General features: G+C 35.4%; 1 protein-coding gene across 4 annotated transcripts in view; it reads left to right on the top strand.

The window, feature by feature from the left end:
* ZNF385D (zinc finger protein 385D) overlaps positions 1–25,894 on the top strand; it is a 410,633-nt gene that overhangs the window by 297,076 nt on the left and 87,663 nt on the right. For 3 of the 4 annotated variants that reach the window (XM_050316486.1, XM_050316505.1, XM_050316515.1), the window contains one exon: positions 21,325–21,435. In XM_050316486.1, coding sequence (XP_050172443.1) covers positions 21,325–21,435 — 111 coding nt within the window. The remainder of the gene's footprint in view (positions 1–21,324; positions 21,436–25,894) is intronic. The other variant, XM_050316496.1, reaches the window with a different exon arrangement.

Genomic DNA, 25,894 nt, shown 5'->3' on the forward strand with positions numbered 1-25,894 from the left:
ACTGATAGAGTATTCCCTTATGACAATTACCTATTCACTGTGAAAGGCTGCCGTGTTTGTAGCGTGCTAAAAGATTGGGGGGGGTTATTGGATTGCTTAAAGATTAATGCACAGGGGTAGGAAATAAAAACACTGCAGTGCATACACCCTTCTTTTTTACATATCCATACACATAGAAAATATAAATTTATCACAGTGTGAGTTTGGTGTGGACATATAAATTCAAACAACAAACTGTGTTCAGTCTTTTGAAAGATTTACTCTCCATTTTTTTCCTAAATACAATGACAAAAATAGCCAAGGACTCCAGGACAATCACATTATTGTAATATGTTGTTCTGCAAAGAGATGGGGTTATACCTCTCCATGCTGGTCTGCAAAACTTGTTAGTTGTTCTAGTTTCTGAAAATCTCAGTCTTCAATGATTTTATGCTTCAGCATCCTATATACCTAATTTTCTCTTTGATGGCTTAAATGAAGTGCAAAGACATTGGCATTTACTTCAGGTCCTACAGAAGATAGGTGACTGAGCAAGAGATTGACCTGATTTCCTCTAGACTGTGTGGGATCTGCTTTCTGCAGACTCATCTCTGCAGAGTGTAGATGATAGATGGCATTTCCTTTCATGCACAAGACTATGATATGAACATCTCAAAAAGGGCCATTTTTAGACCCTCAAATGTGGCACCCATTATTTTAAACTGATTTAAATTAATTATCTCCATTGTTCAGAGATACCAAATATTCTTACATAGTCTGGAAATGGCTTAATGGTAAAGATACACAAACTATGTCTTTCCTAGTAACTTCTAATTAGTAATGTTGGCTGTAACTAATTAGATTCTTTTTGATTTTTTAGTCTTAAAATATTAGCAAAGTCTTTTACAAATGGTGTATTTTTGAGGACTTGTGGGGAGGGACTAAATGAGGATATGATATTATACTTAACAGTACATATTAGCTTTACTCCGTAGTGGTTATAACAGTATAGGACTGTACATGTGTCCATTATAGCTTCCTAGTATTGTTGGATCCTCAAATAGAAGTCATGCATTCTTTTCTGAAACAAGAATTTGTTAAATGCTGTTAATGGTTATGACAAGGAAGGACAGATTTAAATGAAAACAATCAAAGAGCTTATTGATCCATTTTTCTCTGAAGAAATAGTTAATTGACAGCAAATAAATTCTGAAAGAACTAGTTCATGTCTCCCACTCTAAAATATGTCTGGAGTTTAAGTTTAGGGTGTCATCAGTTAGGCATATTCTAACTGAGTCTCAAATTAAAGTGTTTTGATGAAACACATTACAAGAAAATTCTTTCATTTAGAGAGAATTAGTATAAAATTATAAGATAGATATTTTAACTTTGTATCATTCTGAAGTTGGACCTTCAGCAAACTGTATTTTGCATTTGAACTACCATTATGCAATTGATGTAGCATGTTAGTCCTTGAGGCAAGTACCACATCACCTGCTGTTACATGAAATGGCTTCAAACATCTACTGTTCCTAGAGAATATGAGTTGGAACATAAACCTATCAGACCAAAAAAAGTTTGATTCCTCTTAACTGAGACGTATAGTCCAGCAGTTCATATGAAATGAATTCTGATCTAAGATTTATGTAGCTTGATTTATTTTATAGCCATTTTACTTTTCGATTAAAAAAAAAACTCCCTCAATTTGATCTGTATTGAAATAAATGCAGGCATTGCTGGATGACAGAACAGCATGTGAATTATGTAATCACTGAGGTTCCCTCTCCTAATCAGGTCACCTAACTGAGAAAGGATGGAGTAATGTGTATCTCTTAAATTTTTCATTAGGAATAAACTAGACAAGGTGATTGTGATAAAAGCCTGTTTGGAAAAGGAGTGTATTGCAAGTAACTGTATAGAGAGCAGCAGACAGAAGAATGAAGGAACAGGCACTTCTGACCCTCAGGCAATTTTTCTGCTTCCTCCAAGAGCATTAAGAATAAAACCTTAAGTGTATTCTGTCAACCTGTGCATTTGTTACTGTGAATGTGAAGTACTGTGCCTCTGAGCTACCGTTTTCCTATGGTTTTGCATAGTAGTTTAGAAGCTCTAGTGTTATGCCTTCCTGCTTATGAATCTCACAGTAGAATGTCCATTTTCCTTCTTACTAATTTCATTAATTTATAATAATATGCCATCATTCAGTTCTGAATCTTCAAAAAACGTTCCTCATCTTCCAGATTTTCCTCAAGATTTCTCTTCATCGTTGACAATGACCTGACGGTGCCACTGTCCCACTCTCTATGCCATTAAAACAATGTATTTAGTAGGAACAAGCTCAGAACATGTAGAGCCCTCTGAATTTTGGCTGATTTAGGTATCCTAGCTGACAAACAGGAGGAAGTGGTAAAATAGATATTCAAATTATTACAGATGGTGAGTCAGAAGGGATAGAGAGAACTCCACATCTCTCAAAATTGAATTGTGTGTTGGTACTGACATACCCTGGGATCTTTTCAGTCATATTTTTTCCTGTAAATCTATGGGCTGAAGTGCTACCTGCTGCTGAAAAATAGAAGGTCTTGCTCCAATTTTTAGAGGAATGATTGGTCTCCCACAGTAGCAAAACTGGACTTCTGTCATTCAGCAGTGTAAACACTGGATGGTAAACTAGAGCAACTGTCAGCAGGAAATGTGACTAAAACAGATTTTAAACACAGGATACAATATGTTGATGCCACTTCTTTCTAAGTAACCCTTGAATGATATAGCAGCATTGGTAAATTGTTTGATCTATCGTCACTTAAAAATTATTATGAACTCTTCCCTGCTTATGAAAAAACGCTTAAAAAAAAAAAAAAAAAGAAGAGGAAGATGAAAAGACATGACTAGAAATCAAACACATATGCTTTGGAAAAAGGAATTTTTATATGTGGCTGTGGAGAAGCAATGTTATTTTGTTTCAGTATTATATTTGCATTAGATTACCTGCTTGGCATTACTCTAGTTGCTAATAATGGAATCAGATGAGGCTTCAAGGGAAGAATATGCATTGAAGAGAACAATGAAGGATACACTCTTTATCTCTGAAAAGTATATTGAGGCTCCTTACAGAAAAAATGAGCTTGTCACCAGAAAATATTGATGTTCCTGTGGCCATCTCAGTTAACAAGCCTATGTTTTGCCAGCTAGAGTCTTAGAGAAAAAAAATATTTAAGACCTTAAAAACTCCTGCCTAGAGAGAAAAAGTGAGGGAAGAGAGCAAGAACAGACACATTGCCTTGGAAAGTTTAGGAGGAAAAGCATAGGAAGAAGGCTTTTCTCTTCTGGCTACTGGTTTGGTTTGAGCTGGGATAGAGTTAATTTTCTTTCTAGTAGATGGTACAGTGCTAAATTTTTGATTTAGAATGAGAATAATCTTTGTAACACACTGATGTTTTAGTTGTTGCTGAGCAGTGCTGAGCAGTACACTAAGTTAATGACTTTTCAATTTCTCACACCCCCAAGGAGGCTGGGGATGCATGAGAAGTTAGTAGGGGACACAACTGGGACAGCTGACTGTAGCTGGCCGTCTGTTGTCATGCTGAACAACAAATCTGGGGGGGAGTTGGCTGGGGCACAGCACTCACTGCTTGGGGACTGACTGGGCACTGGTCAGCAGGTGCCGAGCAATTGCATTGTGCATAATTTATTTTGTGTATTGTTATACCATTACTATTATTTTGCCTTCCTTTTCTGTCCTGTTAAACTGTACCTCTCTCAACCCACTAGTCTTATCTTTTTGCTGATTCTCTTCCCCATTTCACTGGGAGAGAGTGAGCAAACAGCTGTTTGAGGTGCTGTTTGAGCTGAGGTGCTCAGCTGCCTGCCAGTTTAGGGTTACCACTGCACTGAGGGTTAGATGTTGCTAACAAACTGGTAACTGAATTCTCTAAAAGTACCAAGATAAATCTAAAAGTCAATTTTCAGACCTCGGGTAGGCTTAATCGTTCTCTTTACTTGTGTGCATCTTTTGGCAGAAGGTGTCCCTTTGCCTGTGAGGAATTGTTCGGGGCCCCTTGTCAGCTTCTGTCGTGGGCACCTGAAAGCAGTTTCTCCAGATGGTCATCTCCTGTAGGTGTAGTGAAACGGCAGTGGAAGCAATGGGATTCAGTTTGTTTGTTTGGGTCACTGGCACCCACACTGAGAAAAGGGGAAAACAAAGTGTTTGTGAGCTCAGAGGTGCATTTATGGAGTAATTGTAACTGTCCCCAAAGAATGAGCAACAACAGGGGGTGCTGTAGAGGTCTGAGGTGGAGTGAACTGCAGGAAACAGAGCGAGTCTTATCTCCTGTGAAAAGTCCTTACTCTTAAAAGACAGGGGGAGGGTGGATAGGCCACAGGCATACCCTCGTGCCTTGCATTGATTGTTGACACATTTATTGTGGAAATAATTTTTAGACTGCTTTTCAAAGGGGCAAACTTAGAAGAGAAGTTTCATAGCGTAACAGCTTCCCTGGTTCATTAACAACTGAGGCAAAGCTTGGCATACATGAATAGTAGTAGATGCATAAACAGTAGGTCTGAGATGAAACCTCTTTTATATCCTGAGGAATTGCATTCTTTATAGGACTTTTTTGGGCTTGTTGACTATAAGAAGTTCTTTCACCCATCCATTCCAGTGCTTATCTTCCACAACCTTGAGTTACTGTCCTAACATAATAGAATTGTTTTATTTAGCAATTATTTAGTAATGCCTTACTTAATTACTTAATATTATTAAGTTTAAAAATCAGATGTCTGTAACAACATTTGTAGGACTGTGAAACCTTTGGAAGTTCAGTAGTCTGACTGTTTCACATAGGTTGAAATGTGGCTTACAAACCAGATAAAAGGAATAGTGTGTATTTTTAAGAACAGTGTGGCAACAAGTACATAATGTAAGTAAGAATGACAAGGACTCTTTTTAGCTTATCAGTTTGCTAAAAACTTGCATTTCACACTGAAGAATGAGTACCACTTTGTCCAGTTCTTGGTAGAGTTCTCTGTAAGGCAGCATTCAGATAAAACACCGAAGAATAGGATGTGATATTGCTGTGGATCCAGTATGGACTTCAGGCCCTAGTTTTATAAAGCATTTAGCATGAATTTGCACATCAAAGGTATGCACAATGACCTGCTACCCAGCAACTTCTGGTGAATTAGCACATTGAATTATGGATGACTAAAAGACAGAACTCCACTGTGCAGAAGAATCAGTCCAGCTCTGTTGCTAACATAATATTCTTTATTAAAAGCAAATTACTAAAGAGATTGAACCATATTATCATGTAATTTTGGTACTTATCTTCCTTTTGTATTACAAAAATATTTGTCTTTGGCATGGTTTTTGCAGATACTTTTACATGACGCTTCCATTTGGTTTGATTTTAGGTCAATAAATATTCCCCTAGAAAAGAGCTTCTTTTTCTTTCTACAAAGTTCAGAGCAAAAGCATATTGTTCAATATGGTAATAAATCCATAAACAAAGAGGTTACAGTGGGGAAGCCTGCCAAAACCTTCAGTATAGAAGCATCACTAGGCCCTACAATAACATACCTTACACTAGCAGAGAGAGCACCAGAGAAAAACTCTCAAATGTGTGGTGGTGATTTGTTTGGGGTTTTTTTTATGGTTTTGGTTTGTTTGTTTGTTTTCTAAACTGAATATTCTCTGTAATCAGAAGCATTAAAATATTTTTTTAAAAAGCATTGATTTGAATATAAATTATATCTGATATTTTCAGTTATATTGCAAATGTGCCAGCCTGTATAATGAAAATATTGGACACCTACTTTATGTACTGCAATGCAGTCAGATTCATCCTGACAGGATTTATCTATTATCTCACTCAATTCTCTCAGAAAAAAGATGAAATTATGTATTTCTCTTTGTGCTCTTGACGCAGCAAATTCACTCAGACTATTGTATTTTCTGATACTGGGTTTATAGAGTTTTCCTACAGAGGTAGGTTTATCAACATTTGTAAATCAGTATTTTTTTCTAACAAAATTCTCTTACCTTACTACTTAAAATTTAAAAAAATTCCACAGTGAAGGTAATTCGGAATTTTGGGTGGATAACAGTGAAGTGACAAAGGGAAGGGATGATATACACAAGAGAGCATGTTAGAATGCTTAGTGCTTATTCCTACAAGCACTAGAATGGAATTCTTACCAATTCTTACCAATGTAAAACATATTTTTATAGCAGTACAATTAATATTCTCAAGGGTTCAGGGTCCCCCCCCCCCATGTGGTCAATAATGCTCAGTCTTTGTGAGTTAGTTAAGTTCTTATCTGATAATTATCTACAATATGTTCAAAATCACTGTTCATGTACGTTCTTTAGTTAGGATTTTTTTTATCATTGGCATCTTACTGACTAAATTATAATAACATGCAAATATCCTAAATGTTCCTTTACAACTTCAATTGGAAGGCATTAAATTGTGATTAGTGTGAATTGTCATGTTGATATTATAAACTTAAAATTCATTGTGATTGACATAGGGAATAAGTATGAAATGTAGGGAATGCCATTACTATGTAATGAATATCATTTATATAAATACCAGTAATATTATTTTTACCATTTTTGGTAGTAATATAGCTTGTTATGGTTATACACCATTTTTGGTCAGGGTCTGGGAAGATTAAAATCAGCCTAATTCAATGATGTTTACTTGGAATAGTACTGTTATCAGGGATTTGAAGGATTAACTCTAAGCTGAATTTTTGTAAGTATAAATTCAGAATGATTAACGTTTTTGTTCCCATGCTGTAAGTAAACCTGAATATCTGGATATTCCTTTAAAACCACTAACTACTACCTTTAACGTGGGGAATATTTTTCAGATGCAATAATCACCATTTTATTTTGATTCATGCCACTACCTGCTTCTGTGTGTGACTGTTCCCAGGGACATTTTTACAGGCAAGGGGTGAGTGTTTTGAGAAGGTTGGGGTGTTTTTCTGTTGGCATATTGTGAGAGGTTTTTGTTTGTTGTTATCCAAAAAGAGGCATATAATAGTCTCTGAAACTCTAGTGTTCACTGTAAGACTTATTTTCTACTATTACTTCCTGGTATGTGAAATGATGGTGCATAGGTTCATAGGCAAGAAGATAAGGAGGATTTCAAAAAGGACCCTAAATAATTATACAGTGCTTTTTGTCTCATAAAGTCAAAAACACAAGGGAGCTACAATAAGGCTATGGTAAAGTTTTTACAGGAATAGTTTTAAAACTAATGCAAGTACTGAATGAATAAAATCAGTAATCAAGCTGTAAGCAGCAAATGGGCTATGTTATCTACAAAGATAAGACACAGTGTTCATTTTTCTTAGTAGCTAATTTAGCTACCAAGCTTTTATTGTTGCTTCTGTTCAATCCTTCTATTATTAGCTGAAGTTGTGATTTCTCACAGAAGTTCATCCTTGGCAATAATAATTTGCTGCAATATAAAATAAATTACTTAACATAAAAGATTTTATTGATTGCAGTGCCAGTTGGCACTTTCTTGTTCTCTGTTGAAATGAGGACAGCACATTGTCTATTACAGCTGCACAGCTACCTTGTGACCACAGTGTTTTGCAAGTTTTACCATTATTGCTTCTGTATGTATTTTTCCCCCATAAATTATTCTTTGCAGAAGAATGTTAATTAGTAACTGATAGATATAAAGATTGCCAGGGACAGCCCATTAATTCCATTTACCTTAATGGCACTTAGATCATAGCTTGCAGTACAGCTGTATTCAGACTGGATTATAAATGCAATTTTTTGCATCATTAACTACCCTGATTAATCTTAGACAGCAAAAGCATAATTATAGAAAAACAGGACTTGCAATGTGTCGGTTTAAAGTTGTAGCTTTGCTCTTTCATATTTACATCGTTGTAAACAACATAAGCTTTGAAAATTTGGACTGTGAAACAGTTTTTCTCCTTTCTTCTTAATTAACTTGTGCCTTATACTAGTAATTTCTAATTTCTGCTTTTACCTAGGTGTTTTATGGTTTTATTTTGTTTGTGCTTTGTGTTTGTTTTTGGTTTTTTTAAGCGCCTTTTGTAACATATTTTGCTTTTGACTGGTGTGATTACTGGATATTTGCATAGTAATTGACCACTATTAACGATACATTCATTCTGATCAGAGAGTATTAAGGAAAGCACATGTAGTTTCTGTCTGATTTCTGTGGAGGCCAGAAGATGTCACTGTGATTTTCGCAGTATAGGCATTATAGTCGTGGGACAAACGAGTACCAATTCAGATACTAGTCTGAAAAAGGAACAGATTTGATGAGGTGCTGGTCTTTGAGGGAGCAGTCAGGAAATGGCGTGTTCTACTTGAGTTTATGTTTAATACTAACAATTGGGAAACCTGACCAACATGATATCATAAAAGCTTTTACCATGTGGGGTTTTTTACTTGTTTATCTTTGGTTTTGGTCACTGAAAAGTGATGTAACCTATGCTGATTGTGTGTCTTTGGTGTAATGTTGTCTTATCAATATAAAACTGATGTGACAAATCCCCACCCTGATAATTGGGTTATACTACTTACTTTTAAACTTCCAGTTGTAGTTAACAATGAGAAGGACGAGTGACAGGAGAATTTTCACTGATAATACCATTTCTATATCATAAATCTGAAAGGAAAACTTGATGATTGTTTAGAAGTGCCATTGGTAAACAGTTAATGTGGTTTTTCAGGATCAGTCAACATTGCTACATGCTGCAAATGTGCTGTGTGTCTGTCTCCTTGTGGAGTGTGATCTGAAGAACTTTTCAAGGGGGAAAGAAGAAAAATTTTCCAGTCATTAATTCAAATGGATGATTACACTTATGCCTTTTATAATACCATGGATTTCTCATGTGTGGAAGGAAGAGACAAAAGTCCATTTCAATATAACAAACAACACTGTTGTTTTCAATTTTGTATTTGAGTCTCCTGGCTTCCCCTTCTTTCAAACTGTAGGCACAGCCATTGCAGAGGCAATTTGCTATGCAAATTACAAGGAGATTACAATAAATAAGAGTTTTCTCAGTAGTGCCTGAAAAGGCAGCAGCACCTTTAAGATGACACAGGAAAAGAAGGGTTGGAGCACTGTAGTTTGCAGCTGCTCCTGAAGGAAAAGTACTTTTTTAGTTACCTTATCCCATAGCAGAATTGTTTGCACCTGCAGCTGCTCGTGTGAGCTGCTGGGGTAAAAGGCGGACTGAAACAAGATCCAAAAGCCACAAGGAGTGTGGTGAGGGGTTGCCCAAGGGAGCTGCTCTGATCTAGGAAGAAGGTGTTGGAGGAGGAGGTGATGGGTTCAACTCTGCATTCAGGCACAGACCTCCACAGTGACCTTGAACCATTATTTACTCTCAGTTCCTATCTGTGAGATGAGGATAATATTTCCTGACCTTTTAAGTGTGTCACAAAGATCGCGATCATTAATGATTAATCCTGGCACATAAGTGTGTGCAGTGTGTATTAAGATCTGAGCATTATTGTTAAAGCTGAGATCCAAGGTCAAGTCTTGGTTTGAACTTTTTTCATCGAAGTGTCATGATAAGCAAGAATAAATCATGGGGGATAGGATTCATCTTCAATATTACATCAGTATAAAGAACTTTACATGAGCAGGAGAAATGATGTTTTTGTTGGTGATGTTATTTTTATGATCACAGATAATTAAATGAGTAGAAAATAAAACCAGTCATGGGGCTGGGAGCCCTGAAGGCATCTAAGAAGACAGGAATAAATGCTCTAGGGTTTACACTGCACTTTTTATATTTTCTTCATTTTTTCAGAATTCTTTCATTAGTTACTGCCATCTTATCAAGTCCCTCTTACCTATTCTGTGTTTTAGAAATCTCCAGGGCAGAGCTTTTACTATAAAAGCAGAGACAATGCTCCCATATGATATCCGTAGGCCATAAATTATGCATAAAAAGTGAAATCTTCAAAATAACCAGAGCTGGGATGTTTGTGCATCATGTAATTTCTTTTCTGAAAAGGTACACTAGCGGTGCAGATATCCTTAAGTATTTGACCTGTAGGCAACAACTGTACAGTTCACAGGCAACGAAATTGCCGATCTTCACATCCATAGGTACTTGTGTGAGGTGCTCCAAACGCAGATGATTTTGAATCAATTATGCCTGTGCTGTCTAGTGCAAAGACTGTGAATGAGAACAAGTGGATTTGCTAAAAGTTCTAGTATAGCTCAGTTTTTATGTGTTAATTACCTGTCTGTAAGTGGACTCTGTAAAGCACTGTGAAATACTCAGATGAGACTTCCTGCTGTGTTTAAGTTCATAATATACACAAACCCCTTTTCAGCCTCACTAGTTCAAAAGAGTCAGTGGCACCCTCACTGAACTAAGGGATACTGTCCTTCTGACAGGGGTCAGCTGAGGAGATGGAAGATCAGGGCTACCTGCCTGCAGTAGCTCAGTGTCTACCTGCTTCATCCATTCCTGTTTGCCTAAATTCTGGTTTCCAGCTGTATTAGTTCATTTGGATTTTCACCCTGAAGGGACACAGAGCAACCCTTCTTACGCACTGGACTGTAGCTGCACCGCAGTCCTCACCTGGTCAACAAACCTCTGACTACCTTGCGTGTGTCTCAGGATCTATATATTGCCAACGTAGTCAGAGCTGAGTTGGGCATCCAGTTTGAGTTCGCTTGACCTAAAATCATTTAAAGTTCAAAATCAACATGAAGTAACTTTAAACAGTCAGAGAATTCAAGAAAATAAGTGAATTAGGTCAAAGTCAAAGCACTAGTGTAGAAAGAAACCATGTCACAATCTGCCATGATAGTGAAGAAGTGAATGTGTTTCACCTTGTAACATTGTCCTTTCACAAAAAAAGAAAGTAATCAAAGTTTTGCCAGAAACCAAAGGCTCTTACAAAATCCACATTTGGGGCTTTGTAGATATATTAGTATTTATTTATGGTAATGTACTCTTTAAAGGAGTGGAGATTACTGTTTTAGGCCTTTTTCAAGGTATCTTGAACTTGTAGGCTAGTATTTCTATATGAACACATGTAAAACCAGATTTTTTTCCTTCCTTTGTTTCATTTAGTTCTGTTTTGATCTACAAAAAGCTCAGAAGTCAGTGTCAGACTGGTACTTCCCTGGCAATACCTTTTTCTAAATTTTAATTTTGACATATCATTCAGATAAAACTTCAAAGATGAAATTGCATGGAAAAGTACACTGTTAATGTTTCATCTTTTTCCAAATGATCTAAAAACACGCTGAGAATTATTTAATGCATCACATTTCAGAGATGGGTAGGAAGGGATTAGAGCACTTCAAGTAGTGAATGAGCCATAACTATATTCTCCACAGCTGTTCAGTGCACTCAGGATTGCACTAATGATTTAGTCACTAAGACTGACAGGAGACTTGGAATGAATCTCAGTGGCAAACTGTAAAGAATTACGGAAAAGTACAGTCACAATGTTGTACCCAGTGCAGGTATAAATGTGTTCTTTTCATAAAAAGGGAATATAATCCTGGTTTTGTACCATGAAGAAAATGAGTCATTTCAACTGGTGGGGACTTGAGTTAGTAGTGTTATAATCTCCATTTGTTCTGATTTGTTCCTTTTCTGGTTTTTTTTTCCTATTTTCTGTTTCCTAGAGAGCCTGAAAAAAGAAATCAAGTTGATCTTAATTTTGCAGTTAGAACTATCTCATTAAAATGCAAGTCATCTTCAACCACCTATTTCCCTCATCTTCTTGGGATCTCCCTCAGCTTAGTACCAAATTCTAATATTGTTTATGCATACATAGTTACTAAGAACAGCAAGGTTTATTTCCACTATTATGTAAGCTCTCAAACTATATAAAGAGGAACTTACAACATTTTTTTCCATTTTCCAATTTCATATTCCTCTCTCTCTTAGTGGAAGTGAATTTCCTGAACACACAGTCTCATCTTGCTTCAAAGAATCAGGCAGGTTTTCGAGCTAATCGTGTTATGGAGGAAGTAAGCAGGTTAATGACTTCTCCTGTGGTCCATAATCCATGAGCCAAGCAAAGTTAAAGTATTATTTGCATGCAAGGAGATATAATGCTCTTAAGTGATCTGTATGAGGGCTATGAATATAGCCACACACATAATTTACCCTCACACTAAACCATTACCTGTTAAAAGGGTATATTTACCTGCATGTGCAAACTATAACACTTCAGTTCCCATATGTCTGAGGACTATTATTTTTCTGTGTTGACTGCTGGTGGTACAATTAATTTATCTAAAATTGTCTTGAATCTCAAGATGTGAGGCACAATGATGACAGTTTGTCACATGATTTTATATCTTGGAATTTTCATTAAAAGGACAGTAGAACTCCCAAGAGAAGGGAGTGGGGGAAAAATAGAAAAAAAAAGAGATGCTGTAGTCAAATAATTATACCAGTAAATATCTATACTTACATCTGATTTTGAAGAAAGACAGATATCCATTAAGAACAGAGAGAAAAATTCAATAATTTTCTAATTACTCTGCTTTAAGAGGTTGTCAGAAATTCAGTGGCTGAAGAAGCAGAGCAGCTTTGTAAAATGTTTCAATTGAAATGTTGAAGTGTTTTATACTGAAACAGTAATAAAATGAGAATTTGGAAAATTTCTTCCTCTCCAACATCCAACTGCTATATTTTAACCTTTTCTTCACGAAAATATTTGTTCACTCACATAGTTCCCTCCAGAACCTAGGATAAAATTATTCTGTTGCCATAACAATTTTTTCTTTTCATGGTGGGAGGTATGGATTAAATTATGTGTTGCAGTCCCTTTTAGTTTCTAGTTCTACTAATATAGCTTAAGAATTGTAACCTCTCCCAGTGTTAAATCTTAACGCAGTAGTCAGATTTTGGAATATGTTGAAATGCTATAAAATTATGGATTTGATAGAGAATTTAATAATGCCTGAAGCATCCCATAATCTTTTTCAGGTAAGAATATATATTTTTTAACATTCGAATTATATTCTCTTCCTTAGTTATTAATGATTTCTTTGGAGTCACCAGAATAAAAATGGTAAATAATAAGAATTATTTACTTAGGCTAAAAAAAGGAGGGGAGCACAATCAGGAACATTGCATCACAGAATTATTTTCTCTGTCCTTAAATGCATACAAAATTCTCTGAAAAACATGTAGTAGTTTTCAGAGACCACTTTTCACTCTGGTACTTGTAAGCAATCCACTTGCATGAGTGAATCAAGTGCCTCTCTGCCAGTTGTCTGTCTGGCACACATCCTGCTTTTATTGTTGTTGAGATTAGAAAGACTCACTATTATTAAATACCAATTATAACACTTGGTCCAGTTTTCTAAGATACATTCACATATGAATGATACTATTGGGAATTTGTTGTGTAACTCCCATTAACCCTGCTAACCTTTTATTCCAAACTCCTAAGCACAAAACATGAAAATGCCCTTAACTTTTTTTAATGTGCTCTTTTTCTGATGAACTCATTTTTTCTTTGTTTGTGGCTGAAGCTGCAAAAACAAATGGTGTCTGTGAACCTTAGGTTTTAATCTTTATTGGTATCTTTAGAGATATCTTTAGGGAGAGAATAACATTTACCTCTTTTTGTTTTAAACAGTTTTGAGTTCAATCATATTTTTACCATCTGCCACTGTTCATTTAAGTGAGCAGATAAAAGAAGCAATCCACCCTTTCTTTCCACACCACTTTGGTAATGCCTACTAGAAATGGAGTGAGTTATTCTCCCACTTTCAAGGTGATCTGTTTCATGTTAGTCTTTCTTATGCTGCAGTTGCTCTGTTGAGCATTGGATAATTGAGCAATATGACAAACATGCCACATTTGATTGCTTTCATCTTCTCTCCTTTGGGAGAATCTTTTAGGTCTGGCAGAATTTTGAGTTTCCTTTGGATAAGCATGGGGCATCAATCATAGTTTTGTAATTCGTAAGATTATTATCCATGGTATTTGTTTGTTGAAGAAACCAGAAAGCATGTTTTCAATGAGATAGGACTGAAGAAAAAGTAAGGGCTATCCCATTTGAATACCACTCTATAGAGTTATTCTGAGGGATGCAAGGCAAGTCACTTAACTCAAACTTTTCTCAGACAACTTTATGCATTGGAACTCCAACTTGCAGTTGTAAAACTGTGTTTAGTCTTTGTAGCCTCTTCACAGATGACTCTGAAGTCAGGAACTGTGTGGGGAACACATGAAAGGCAATATAATAGTGAGTACTATTAGGTATATTAAATTTGGTAACTGGAACTGGTGTGCAAATTTTGTTCTTTATTTCTGAAAAAACACAATCTTTTCTATAAAAAAAGAAGTTTTCAAAAACATTTAATTATACTTGTGAACTATTCACATCCTGTGTCAATGAAGGCTGTAGGAGAGCCAGTGAATAGTTTGATAATTTCCATTGGGAGAGAGGTTTCAGTTTTATATAGTAAATGACTTTTAGGGCTATTCATTGAACCTCTTGGACAAAACACAGCATTGAACAATTGCTCATTGTCCATCTTCTGAACAGGCAAAAAGCCAAATTTTTTGGGAAAAATATAAGTTCAGAAAGGTGTCAAATTAAGGCTCATAGGCATTTCATGTTTTTAAGGGCTTGATCTGCAACCTTAATGTTCTTTTAGTACTGCGTGTTTCTATATTTAGCATACATACAAATACATACACAGATTTGTTCCAGTTTGACAGTCCTTCACATGTTGTTTAGTGTGTTTGATTAGCATAATCACTGTGTGATTATTTCTCACTAGCCTTAGCATATGCAAATTCTTGTCTTTTGACTGACAACCATTATTAGACAATCGGAGTATAAGGATTTGCATAATCTCTCTGTGGTTACAGTATTTGTGTGTAATACCACTGTGAATGCAAATCCTTTTGCTCTGACTAGTTTCTGTATATTCAAGCAATTTTCCAGAAATACTGCTGCTGCCTAAGCATCTCATTGCCAAGTGGAAAAATCTACAAGGAAAAAAATAACAAAAAAAGAAGGGAGGAGAGAAATACCAAAGCCACATCAGGAAGGTGATTAGACAACTGCTGCAATTAAATAGCTAAAATAAAATAAAAAAAAAAAAAGGAAGAGAGACACACTCAGGATTTCAAAAGTTTACTTTGGGAATTCATTCTGAAGCTACAAAATTCAAGTTACATAAACTGGTTGCATTGTTTTGGAAGTGACTGTGATTTTCTCTTTGCTAGATACAGCTTTTTAAAAGAAAAGTAATTATTCTGTAAATACTGCACATTATTGTACTTGATGCAGGTATCTTATATTAATTATACTTAACAAGGTCGAGTAACATTTCTTTTTGTGTACATAGAAAGCATCATGTTAATTCTACTCTTGTTGATAAGAGCAGAAATGCTAGACACTACGAAAAGGTGTATAACGTCGAGTTCAATTCAGTACATAATTATTCACCATAATTATTAGGGCAATGCTGAATAAATTAGCTGTAAAAGGATAAACCATGCATGATAGCACATCTAGAATATGTATTTTAACTGTTTGACATCATATTGTTCTATTTGTACATGAAACCAAAATATTGTTAAACTTTCTTTTTGTGTGTGTATTTAATTATGCTTACTAAACTCTTCCCATCATTCTTTTGAATTGTGTTCTTTAGTTAATTTATAAGATTCTTATTCACAGATTAATGTGGTTTTGGAAAAAACACAATCCTTTAGTGCTAACCATAACAATAGAACTTATTTCTCATTAATAATGAGAAAAAATATGCTTAGGATCAAATTACTAAGCTGTTGTTGAACTATTTCTGACCTGGTCACAAGTATATTAAGAATGTGTCAGGTAGATTGTAAGTTACAGATCTGACACTTCTGGAAAACATCATATTCCGTACAGATAATTTTTTTTAATGTGCATAGTTGATAAATACTTTTAAGTGTGTTGAGATGGCTGTGCACACACGGAAATGAACTGCAATGTGTGACACGCACTAGTTCCTGTAATTCATGGAAATTTTAGACCTGTAGCACTTGCCTTGTCCAGCTTGAAAGTGCAGCTGCAGCAGATGTCAAGTATCTCTTGGAAAAGAAATAGCTACGACTCAGATTCACAGTGCCTATGATATGGGCAATGTAAGTCTGAAAGTCCAGCAGTTCTCTAAAATAAAAAAATGTCTGCATTAGTAATAATATAACAATGTGACGTGTCTAATATAATATCACTGCATCTGTACAATTGACCAGCATGATTGCAGGGGAAATGACTGTGAATTCTTGATGCCATGGAGATCTCAGAGGAAATAATCAGTTTTCAGCTGGAAATAGATAAATTATGCCATGAGAAAATTTCTGATTCTAAAAGTCCCCAAGGTATAAATGACAGTGACTTTATGCCATTGAGGAGCATCCATATATCTTAACCTTTCTCTGTTTTTACAAGTATGGCACAATTATAATCAAGCAGGCAGTTTTATGTTTGAACTGATTGGTGTTAAAAACTGCATCTATTGGGCAGTTTTAGAAATGGATCAAGTTCACCAATAATTATAAACTGGAGGACATGATAATATTTTAGGGTTTTTGCTTTGTAATGGCGAATTTTGGTGAAGGATTTACACTGTGTCCAATGCTCTTACAAGTTGTACTCTTTATTGGAACATAAGAGAATGAATGGAGCTCCCACTAAGTTATCTTTATCTTTTTATCAATGTTACAGTGCTAACACAATGCAGTGTTACAGTATTACAATGAAAATAACAATAAGGGAATTATATTATGAGCAATTATGTATAATTATTATAATTACATATATATAATTATTTATATTCTGAGTATGGTTTCTTGCCATAGGTTTGCATTTCTACAATTTATATTTGAGAGTAAGTACAAAATTAAGTCAAATAAGTACATTGTAATATTATTATTGAATATGTTCACATCTGAATTTTAAGAAGGTCTGAGAGGTGTCAATACCTGTGTCACTAAATTCACTTAGCTGTTCAAGTAATGGAAGTCATTCCTTATGTGGTTTGGGGGTTTTGTTTTTGTTTTGGTTTTGGTGGTTTTTTGGTTGCTGTTGTTGTTGTTGTGGTTGGTTGGTTGGTTGGTTGGTTGGTTGGTTTTTGGGGGGTTATTTTTTGTTTTTTTTTTTTTTAATTACCACTACAATGGTCTACAGCAATTTTTTTCGTGAGAGCTTCAATGACCTGACATGGTTTTCTGCTCACTTAGTGTAGGACCATAGTGATCTGAGACAATCTTTTCCAGTTAATTTCTTTAGGTTTGAGGTAAAAATACTTTCTCTACTTTTTTTATTGCTTTAGGCCTACCATATGTTCTGAACAGACTATGGGCATCCACATTATCTTCATCCTTTGACCTGGATGCTTTTATTTATAGACAATAGTGCATTTCCATTAATTTACTGCAAACCATAAACATCTGAAATGCTCATGTCATGCCTCTTGGTTTTAATACACAATTTTAAAAAAATCCCTTGGATTTATATCCTTTTGTAATTTGAGCCTTTGCAGATCAAACTTGCATGTTTTCTTTTGCTAGTGGTTTGTTGTTGTTTTTAACTTAGGCATATTCTTATGCCTCTGGGATAAGAAATCACAGAAAAACAACTACAAAAATTTAGATATATTAAAAATTAGTTGAGATTCAGGAAGAGCTGTGTGTTTGAATTTCAGCTTCAGCATAAAACAATTCTTCACACATGCTCAAGAAAAGGGAACACTTGGAAATCATTTGTGGAAAATATGTAAAATTTACCTTTCCAAAGGGTCAGATTTCTCTGTAGGCAAAATATACCATCTCAGGTTCTGCATTATACAGATAGGCCTTCAAGGATAGCAGCTATGGTCATTCTGTTGTGTTGTAACTGCCACAGCAAATACATTATGGAGAGGAAGCAAAGGGATATCTTGGCAACCTTGGTCTTCCGCACAGCTTTGAAAGCTGAATGATAATCTTTCACGTGAATTGCAAACCTCTTTGTCCTTCACTGTAAATGAGAGTAAATTAAATCAGTTTCATCTAAGAAATAAAATCCAGCAATTGTAATGTAGCACTAGCAATGAGTAAAAAGCGAATTTTATCAAAGTTTATCATGATAACTTTTATTTTGAAATTGAATACCGCTTACATAATTTGAAATATAATTTATATGTGTAATTAGCAATGTTCAGTGAGCCTAAAAGTGCTTGGAGATTTTGTTAAGTATTTCACCACTTGCTGATTATCTCAGCTATATGATATTATTTCCCTCTTTATACTTCCCTGCAATCCTTGCTCTCTATTTTCTGCAATCAGCTACCTCTCTTTATTCCTCTGACTCTCAGCAGGTCTCCTCTCTCTCCTCAGTATCTGTGAGATCTGAATCCTTATCATGCTGCACCTAAGTATCCTTACTCTCTCAGATTTCCTACATAAAACTTCTGGAGGCTTATCTGGTGCTTTTTTCGATGTTTATTTGGAACTTATGAAATGGGGATGTTTCTCAAACGAAATCTCCAGGGAAAAATAATAATGCAAAACAGCCCACAAGTAATTTGCCCCAAAATCAATTAGAATCTGGGGTTAAGTTTTTAAGTTTAACTGTGCTTTGCAATATCAAACAACAATTCTCCCAACCCTGAAAACGTTCAAGGCTGGGCTGGATGGGACTGTAAGCAACCTGCTCTAGTGGAATGTGTCCCTGCCAATAGCAGGGGTTTGGAAATAGATGATCTTTAAGGTCTCCTCCAATCCAAACAGTTCTATGATTCTATGAACTGGCAGAGAAAGGTTTATTATTTTGAAGCAGCTTTTCTTAATCAACTTGAAAGCTATCCAGAAAACTTCTTCATTTAGAGCCACAAACACAAATCATCCTATTCACATTTGTGCCATGTAGCTGTATATCTAGAAGTCTGCATCTTTAGAAACTGGAAAGGAAGGGTGCAGATGGGTTTCTGTATCAGCAGATAAATAAGAGAAAATCTGTAGAGTGATTAGGAAAGAAATTCCACATTTTTCCATGAGGCCAAAATAAAATTGGATGTAACATAGAACTAAGTATTCTACATGTTCATGATTTTTTTTTTTTAATTCTAAAAAGTTGTTTGTCTCATTCTCAATATGTAAGTATCAGTTGTCCCAGTAATCTGACCTCATTTGCAGATAAAATACTTACTTTGAAGATGGGTAAATTCTATTTAAAAAAAAAAAATCGGTTGTTCCAATTTATGAACCATGGTGGAACCTTTCATTGTTGGCTTTCTGAAGTTATGGCACATAATGTGAAAGACACATGTTAACACTAAAGGCTATTACCTCACATTATCTCACAAGTGCCATAAATTAAGAAAGTCAACAAAGATGCTCTCTAAAGCATCTCACGGCTCTGGTTAATGTGAAGACAAACAGTTACACTGGATCAAAGAATGCACAATTTCTTGTTACCATATGCTGACTTATTCATATATTTGAACTTGAGGTTTCCCTAAGCATTTTAGACCTGCAGTGGCAAAAGGAACAGAACTTCTCCAGACTTCAGTAGTGGTGAAATAGCATCAAAGCCACATGATGCTTTAGTGTTGAAAATAGCGAGATACAGGTCTATTGATCTTGCTGGCATGAGAACTCACCTCTCAGTCAAAAAAAAAAAAAAAAAAAAAAAAAAAAAAAGGAAGAAGAGCTTTTACTATTTGTTTATTTTCCTATGTAGTGGTGTTCTTCCTAGTCTATATAATAGTATTTTTGGACTGTGGGCTTTTTCAAGATCAAGTTAGTAAAATGAATGTTCCTAACACATGATTTCGTCACTGCAGGAAGTCTTACACAGCACACTGTGGTGATTCAGAGCTTGGTATACTCTCACCTTAGTCATCAGTGTTATTTTGGGGTTATGTTACAGTGGCATCCCTGCTTTCTAGGTGGGATTGGTGTTCTTTTATTCTGGTGGTTGCACAAATGTATGAGTTGTTTAACTTTCACTTCAAATTGAAGAGGACGCTCAAACTGAGCATTTCTTCCAGATTGTTCTGTAAAACTGTGCTGTTTTCCTTGGTTCATTTGGGCTTTTTTTGGGGGGGAAAGGGGGGGGAGTTTATTGTTTTTTTAAAAACCAATCTGATTTTCTTTTCAACAGGAATTAATTTAAAGACCTATTTCATATCTGACACTGAACAGCTGTCAGGTGATGCAAAAATTCCATAGTGATCTGTTGTGGATTCACTGCAATAGAGGCCATGACTGTCTACTATTACAGCTTTCATGAATAATTGATTACTCTAAGGAAAAGCTCTGATTCTTTATTTATCAAATAACCCTTTGCTAACAGACTAGAAAATAGTGAATCATAGAGACATGAGCATGGAAAAAGATGGGGTTTTTTTCAGATTATGCTGTGTGAATACTGGTTATCAGAATTAGGCAAAATCTGTGAATTTTTAACAATTTAAAGATTAAAAACTCTCAGTGGCTTAACAAAGTTGTTGTACAGCTATAACAAGATTTTTAAAGTAGCTTTCACATGCTTCTTGTGTAAAAGAAATATGAATAATTTTGATCAATGCATTTGGCTAAGTTGACTTCGATCATCCATGTAAAAAAGTCTCTTGAGTAGTTTTTGTAAAATTCTCTGCTGAAATGGTACACTTTTTCATAGGGACTCTTACTTGCAGACACTATCAAATCAGTGTTCTGGTAGAAATTAGCTCAGAATAACCTTTCTCATGGAAGTCCAAATTCGTCCTTAAATTAGATTTTATTTAAAATAGTTTCCTCTAAATGATGGTGAAAATAATCTTTGGAGGATTAGGATTTTTCATAAGTTGAGTAGATGTTGTTTCATTGAAGAGATTAATTTGTTGGTTCATGGGAAATTATTATTATTTTCATAATACCTAGCTATTGCATGCTATTCTGGAATTATTTGAATATTATATTCCTTCACATTTCCATTAATTCTTTTGTTAGTAACTTTATTTTAAATGTTCTTCTTTCATTTATTAAGCTAGATTTTCTGTGATATAAAAATCATAAATTGGCATTTTGATAGGTAAACTTTTTCAGCATTTACAGCTTTTACCTTTCTTCAGTAAAGGGAGATTGGTACATATAAAATTGAAACAAGGATATCTACTTCAAGACAGCTAATGACATTTTTCTTTGTTCCTTTTTGCATTACCTCTTTGTAAACGTGCATGAAGAAGAAATACTGATTTTCAAAGAAAAATAATAGTTTTTCTGTAGTGTGGGGCATGGTATGGCATGATGCAGAACCTGTTTTGACATAGTGGAACAGCAAAAGCTTTCATTTTTCTTCTTCTCTCTTTACAGATGGACCCAATTCAAAAAGCTGTAATAAATCATACATTTGGGGTTCCTCTTCCTCATCGAAGAAAGCAAATCATATCATGCAACATTTGCCAGCTGAGATTTAATTCTGATGTAAGTCGATCATTTTGTATCAGATTAGAAATATGTACTTATCTTCTAGTATGTGCCATAATTTTCATAAATTGAACCTAAATGAAATGTTGTGAATTCAGTTTGTCGCTCAGCAGATGAAAAGGCTGTAGGATGTTTCAAATAAACACAATTGCTTGGCAGTGTTTATACATCCGACCAGATTTTCTCTGCCAATTTATCCCTGCAAGCTGATCAACTTCAGTTGTGCTGCACAGAGTGTAAATAGGAAAAATTGACTGATCCATTACTGCTAATAAGGCTGATATATTTGCTGGATCCTAATTCTTCTACCAGTACCTTCAGTTGGCTCCTTCCTTACCTCCTCTCACTTCTCCATCAGTGAAACAGAGCAAACTGAACTGGAAATGGTCCCTAATACACAGAGGAGACCTGTCTCCCACAATTAGCCAAGGAAGCTGTGCTATGCTGTTCCTTAACATCACAAGTAACACCTGTTATGTCAGAGAAAAGCCTCTCAGATTTTAACTCTTCTATTTCCTTCTCGGGATCATTGTGTGTGCAGACAAAACCTGACACAGTACAATATATATCCTTCTGCTATTCTAGTCTCTTCGAGAAATTTCTTGACATGGACATGGCTAGTGGAAATTAATCTTCCCCATCCACTACTTGTTTTACTAATTACTTCTGTCAGAATAAAAATGTTTGAATTTAGAGTAAGGTCAATTCCAAAAGTGTCTACTAGGATCCTTCCTCATGCCAGTGATAGGAAAAGATGAAATAATTCTTGTATGCTCCTGCTTCTTTGTAGGCAGGTATCTATGTACAGTTTGTACTATTTTTAGCCTATTGATTATTTATTAAAGCCATGATCTTGTCAAAAACTTAAATTGAACTTTGAAACTTAATTTTAAGGATTACCCTCCTAGGGGAGAAAATAATGCAGCTCTTTTCATTCCCCTCAGCTTTTTATTCTTCAGAAATAATTTAAACAAGATCTCAGTCACAACTTCCAGAGCAGTCAGCATCACGTACTTAATTTTACCAATGATTCCAGGTTTTCTAATTCACCTGCTGAATGGAAGCCTTCCTCTTACAGTATTGACATAATTTTCAAAGAGTGGTGCAAGGAAGGATAATACACTCTCTGGAGTTGTCATGTCCCTCACAGATAGAAATAACTCTTCCAGTTAGAAGCCAGATGCCAGAATTAGGACTGTGGATACTGAGTCATTCATGAAGAGGGGATGATGGAGGCTTCTGGGTTGCAGTGGATCTCACCGACTGAGCAGCCTAACTTATGGCTCACAATTTTCAGGTTTGTCTTAAGAAAAAGCATGTCACACTGAATCATACACACTATATAGCTGCATGAGGTATCAAACACTTCAGTGTAACATACCAGGGTGAAACACATCCTTTCAAAGAGGGCATACCATTTGTGAGTCTGCAAAAACATCCAGACAAAAGAGAGGATGAACACATCATTAAAATGACTTAGTCATTAGCAGTTACACAACTCGGATTGATATATGGAGTGGAAAATTTTCCAGCTGACAGGCGTTAGGCATTTTCCAGAATAAAATGTCTGCAATAAAAACGCTTCTACACAGAAACAAACAAGATATCAGTGCACACTGATACTTTTTACTCAGGGGACTGCTATGGTCCCATATTGTTCCTTTTCTGCTTCTCTTAGAAACCATTCCAAAAAAGAGAGGGAAAAGAAGCAGTGGTGATTTTCAGAGTCATCCATGGTGTCCAAAAACTGGTGTCAGAAGAAATCTATTAATTTAAGCTGTTCACAGAAAATTCTTGGAAGACAAGCTGTTAAGAAGATATTTAACTGTCCCTTCACATCTTTAGGTGTTAGAGGCTTGAACTCCAAATAGCTGACACTACTCGGAAGAAGGTTGTTGTAATGCTCTCCTCTCTCAGAGTAGACCAATATTAACTTTATGGAATGGGGAGACCTTCTTGATGAGTATGTTTCACTTTCCACTTTTAATATTCACTTAATTTTTAAAGCAGTCCCAGTGTTGCTGATTGATGGAGAGATTACGATCCAAAAGTTGCCCATGGATTAACCTGGGATGATATCTCTCCCCCTTTTCCCTACCACACAGAAGCGATTTGTGGATATCTTTATGATGGTCTCTTCTCATTCCAGTGTTTATAGTTATTACTACTGAAAATCACAGAGTACTCTGCTGACTTTTTCAAGACATAATAGGTAGTCACAGTTGCACTTCAGTTTAGGAATGTTTTTTTACAATGTGAGAGGAGTAGGCAGAGCTATTTCCTCCATTGCTTAGGTAATTCTGAAACGTCCACCAGTGTTTGAAGCAAAAATGTGCTAAACTAAAGATTTAATATTGAGACTCAAAGGAGAGATTGCTTTGAAGAAAAAGAGCTGTTAGCTATCATTTTTTGATAACTCTATTATATGAATGGCAAGCACACACATTGTAAGTTTTTCTCCTATTATCATGAAAAAGTTTTCATTTACTCAACATTCCTACCTTTCATTTTCATCATATTTTGTTGAACATGATTTAAATCCATAACAACAATAAATACCTTTTCTGCCTAGAAACCTAGGCTTTGTGTCTCTTCTACCAATATGTCTCTATTTTTAGATGCTGGAGATAGGATTTATCAGAGAGTAATGAATAGAAATTCCATTTATCTGCTGCACAACAATATTATGAAAATGTTTACAATAAAACTGGTCTGTGAGATTTTTCATTTTTGCAGAGAATACAGAATTTTCTCCCTTTTGATATGGATTTCTTTAAGAGCAGCAGAGCTTTTTTTCTGGTTACATGGTATCAAAATTACATTTCAAAAAAAATGAGAAAAGGCAGTACAATAGTCTAAAATCATTTAGCTTCTTTGCAAAGGAGTTTTCTATAAATCTTCATGACAGCTGTGTGTTCCGTATTTCTTTTTAAAATAAATCTTTTCATAAAAGGGAAGGGAGGAATGAGCAAATAACCAATGCCTCTCCATGCTGAGAAAAAACATCAGAACAGCAGAGGACTGTGGAGTCCATTTAAAGCAATTTTTTTTTTTTCATTCAGGGAAATCTATATATAACATTTACAATCACATTGTGCATCCGGTACAGGGCAAAATGTTTACCTATGTGCTGAGAGGTACTGCACCAGGTCAGAAGAACTGTTAAACGCATACTTCACATTAAATATCTGCTAAAAGACCCTGTAAAATTAATTGCAGCTGTCTTCAGTAGGATAACTCATGTGCCTATAGGTAGGAGTAAATTTTCTGTTAATGGCTTGGGAAAAAGAGAAAAAGAACGCGCTTACTAAATTTTCCTGTCTTGCCTATTTCATCTTCTTTTGCCTACATTTCTGATTTCAGTATTTGATGAAGTTATCAAGTTATCAGTATCTATCAACGAGGTCAATTCTTCCAAAGGGGTTTTCTATTTTTCTTCCCTCTTGTTTAATGCAGATGGCTGAGTGATGATTCAGTTTGCCTTTAAAGAAAGGTTGGGCAGAGTTCTGATGTGTTCACAGGATTTGAATTCCATTCTGATACACTGTAAAAATATTTCCAATTATGTTAGCCAGAAATTATTGTTTTGCTTAAATAGCAACTGCAGTAATATTTCTCTAAAAATCAGGAGCTGAATACTCATCAGTTCTTATTTGTTGTTTTTTACCTTGTTTTTCTCCATCTCTCTCTAAAAAAAGTATCACTGAATTGATATATAGTTCAACTGTATGAAGCCATCAGGGTTCAAAAAGTGCTCTTGCAGCTAAACAATAGTGAAGGATTTTTTTTGAGGATAAGGATGCAATATAGCTCCACAGTATTTTACTATGGTTCTAAATTTTGCGGGGAAAGAAGCAGGATCAGAGGAGTTCTGTCCTATTTAGGCTATGCTTGACATCTAGAACAAATGATTAAAGTATCAATTTGTAAGCACCTAGGGTATAATAAGGCAATAAGAAACAGTCAACATGAATTTGTCAAGAACAAATCATGTCAAACCAATCTAATTTTTTCCTTTGACAGGGTAATTGGCCTAATGGATAATAGGGAATAAATAGCTGTGATATATTTTGGCTTTAACAAGGGTTTGTAAAGTCCTATGTGACAGTCTTGTAAAGCAAGTAGAGGAATATGGTCCAAGTGAAATTATTAAAAGTTGGTTGCACAACATATTAAAGAACTGTAGTGAGAGTAGTTGCTGATGGTTTCCTGCTGATGGTTTTGTGATCAAAAGATCACAACAAGTCAGGGTCTGTAAGAGTCTGTTCCATTCTTATTGCTACTCTAAATTTTTATTAGCATTGTACCTGATAGGATAGAGTATACATGTACCAAGTTTTTGGATGACGCCTAGATGGAGGGTGGCAGGCACTTGATGGAAGGTGGTAAGTTCAGGATTGCAGCCCAACATTACCTTCACCAGATGGACAAAAAAGTCTGGAATTCCAACAAATGC

This window comes from Myiozetetes cayanensis, unplaced genomic scaffold, assembly GCF_022539395.1.
Source record: "Myiozetetes cayanensis isolate MyiCay16 unplaced genomic scaffold, myiCay2020 scf1, whole genome shotgun sequence".
NCBI lineage: Eukaryota > Metazoa > Chordata > Aves > Passeriformes > Tyrannidae > Myiozetetes > Myiozetetes cayanensis.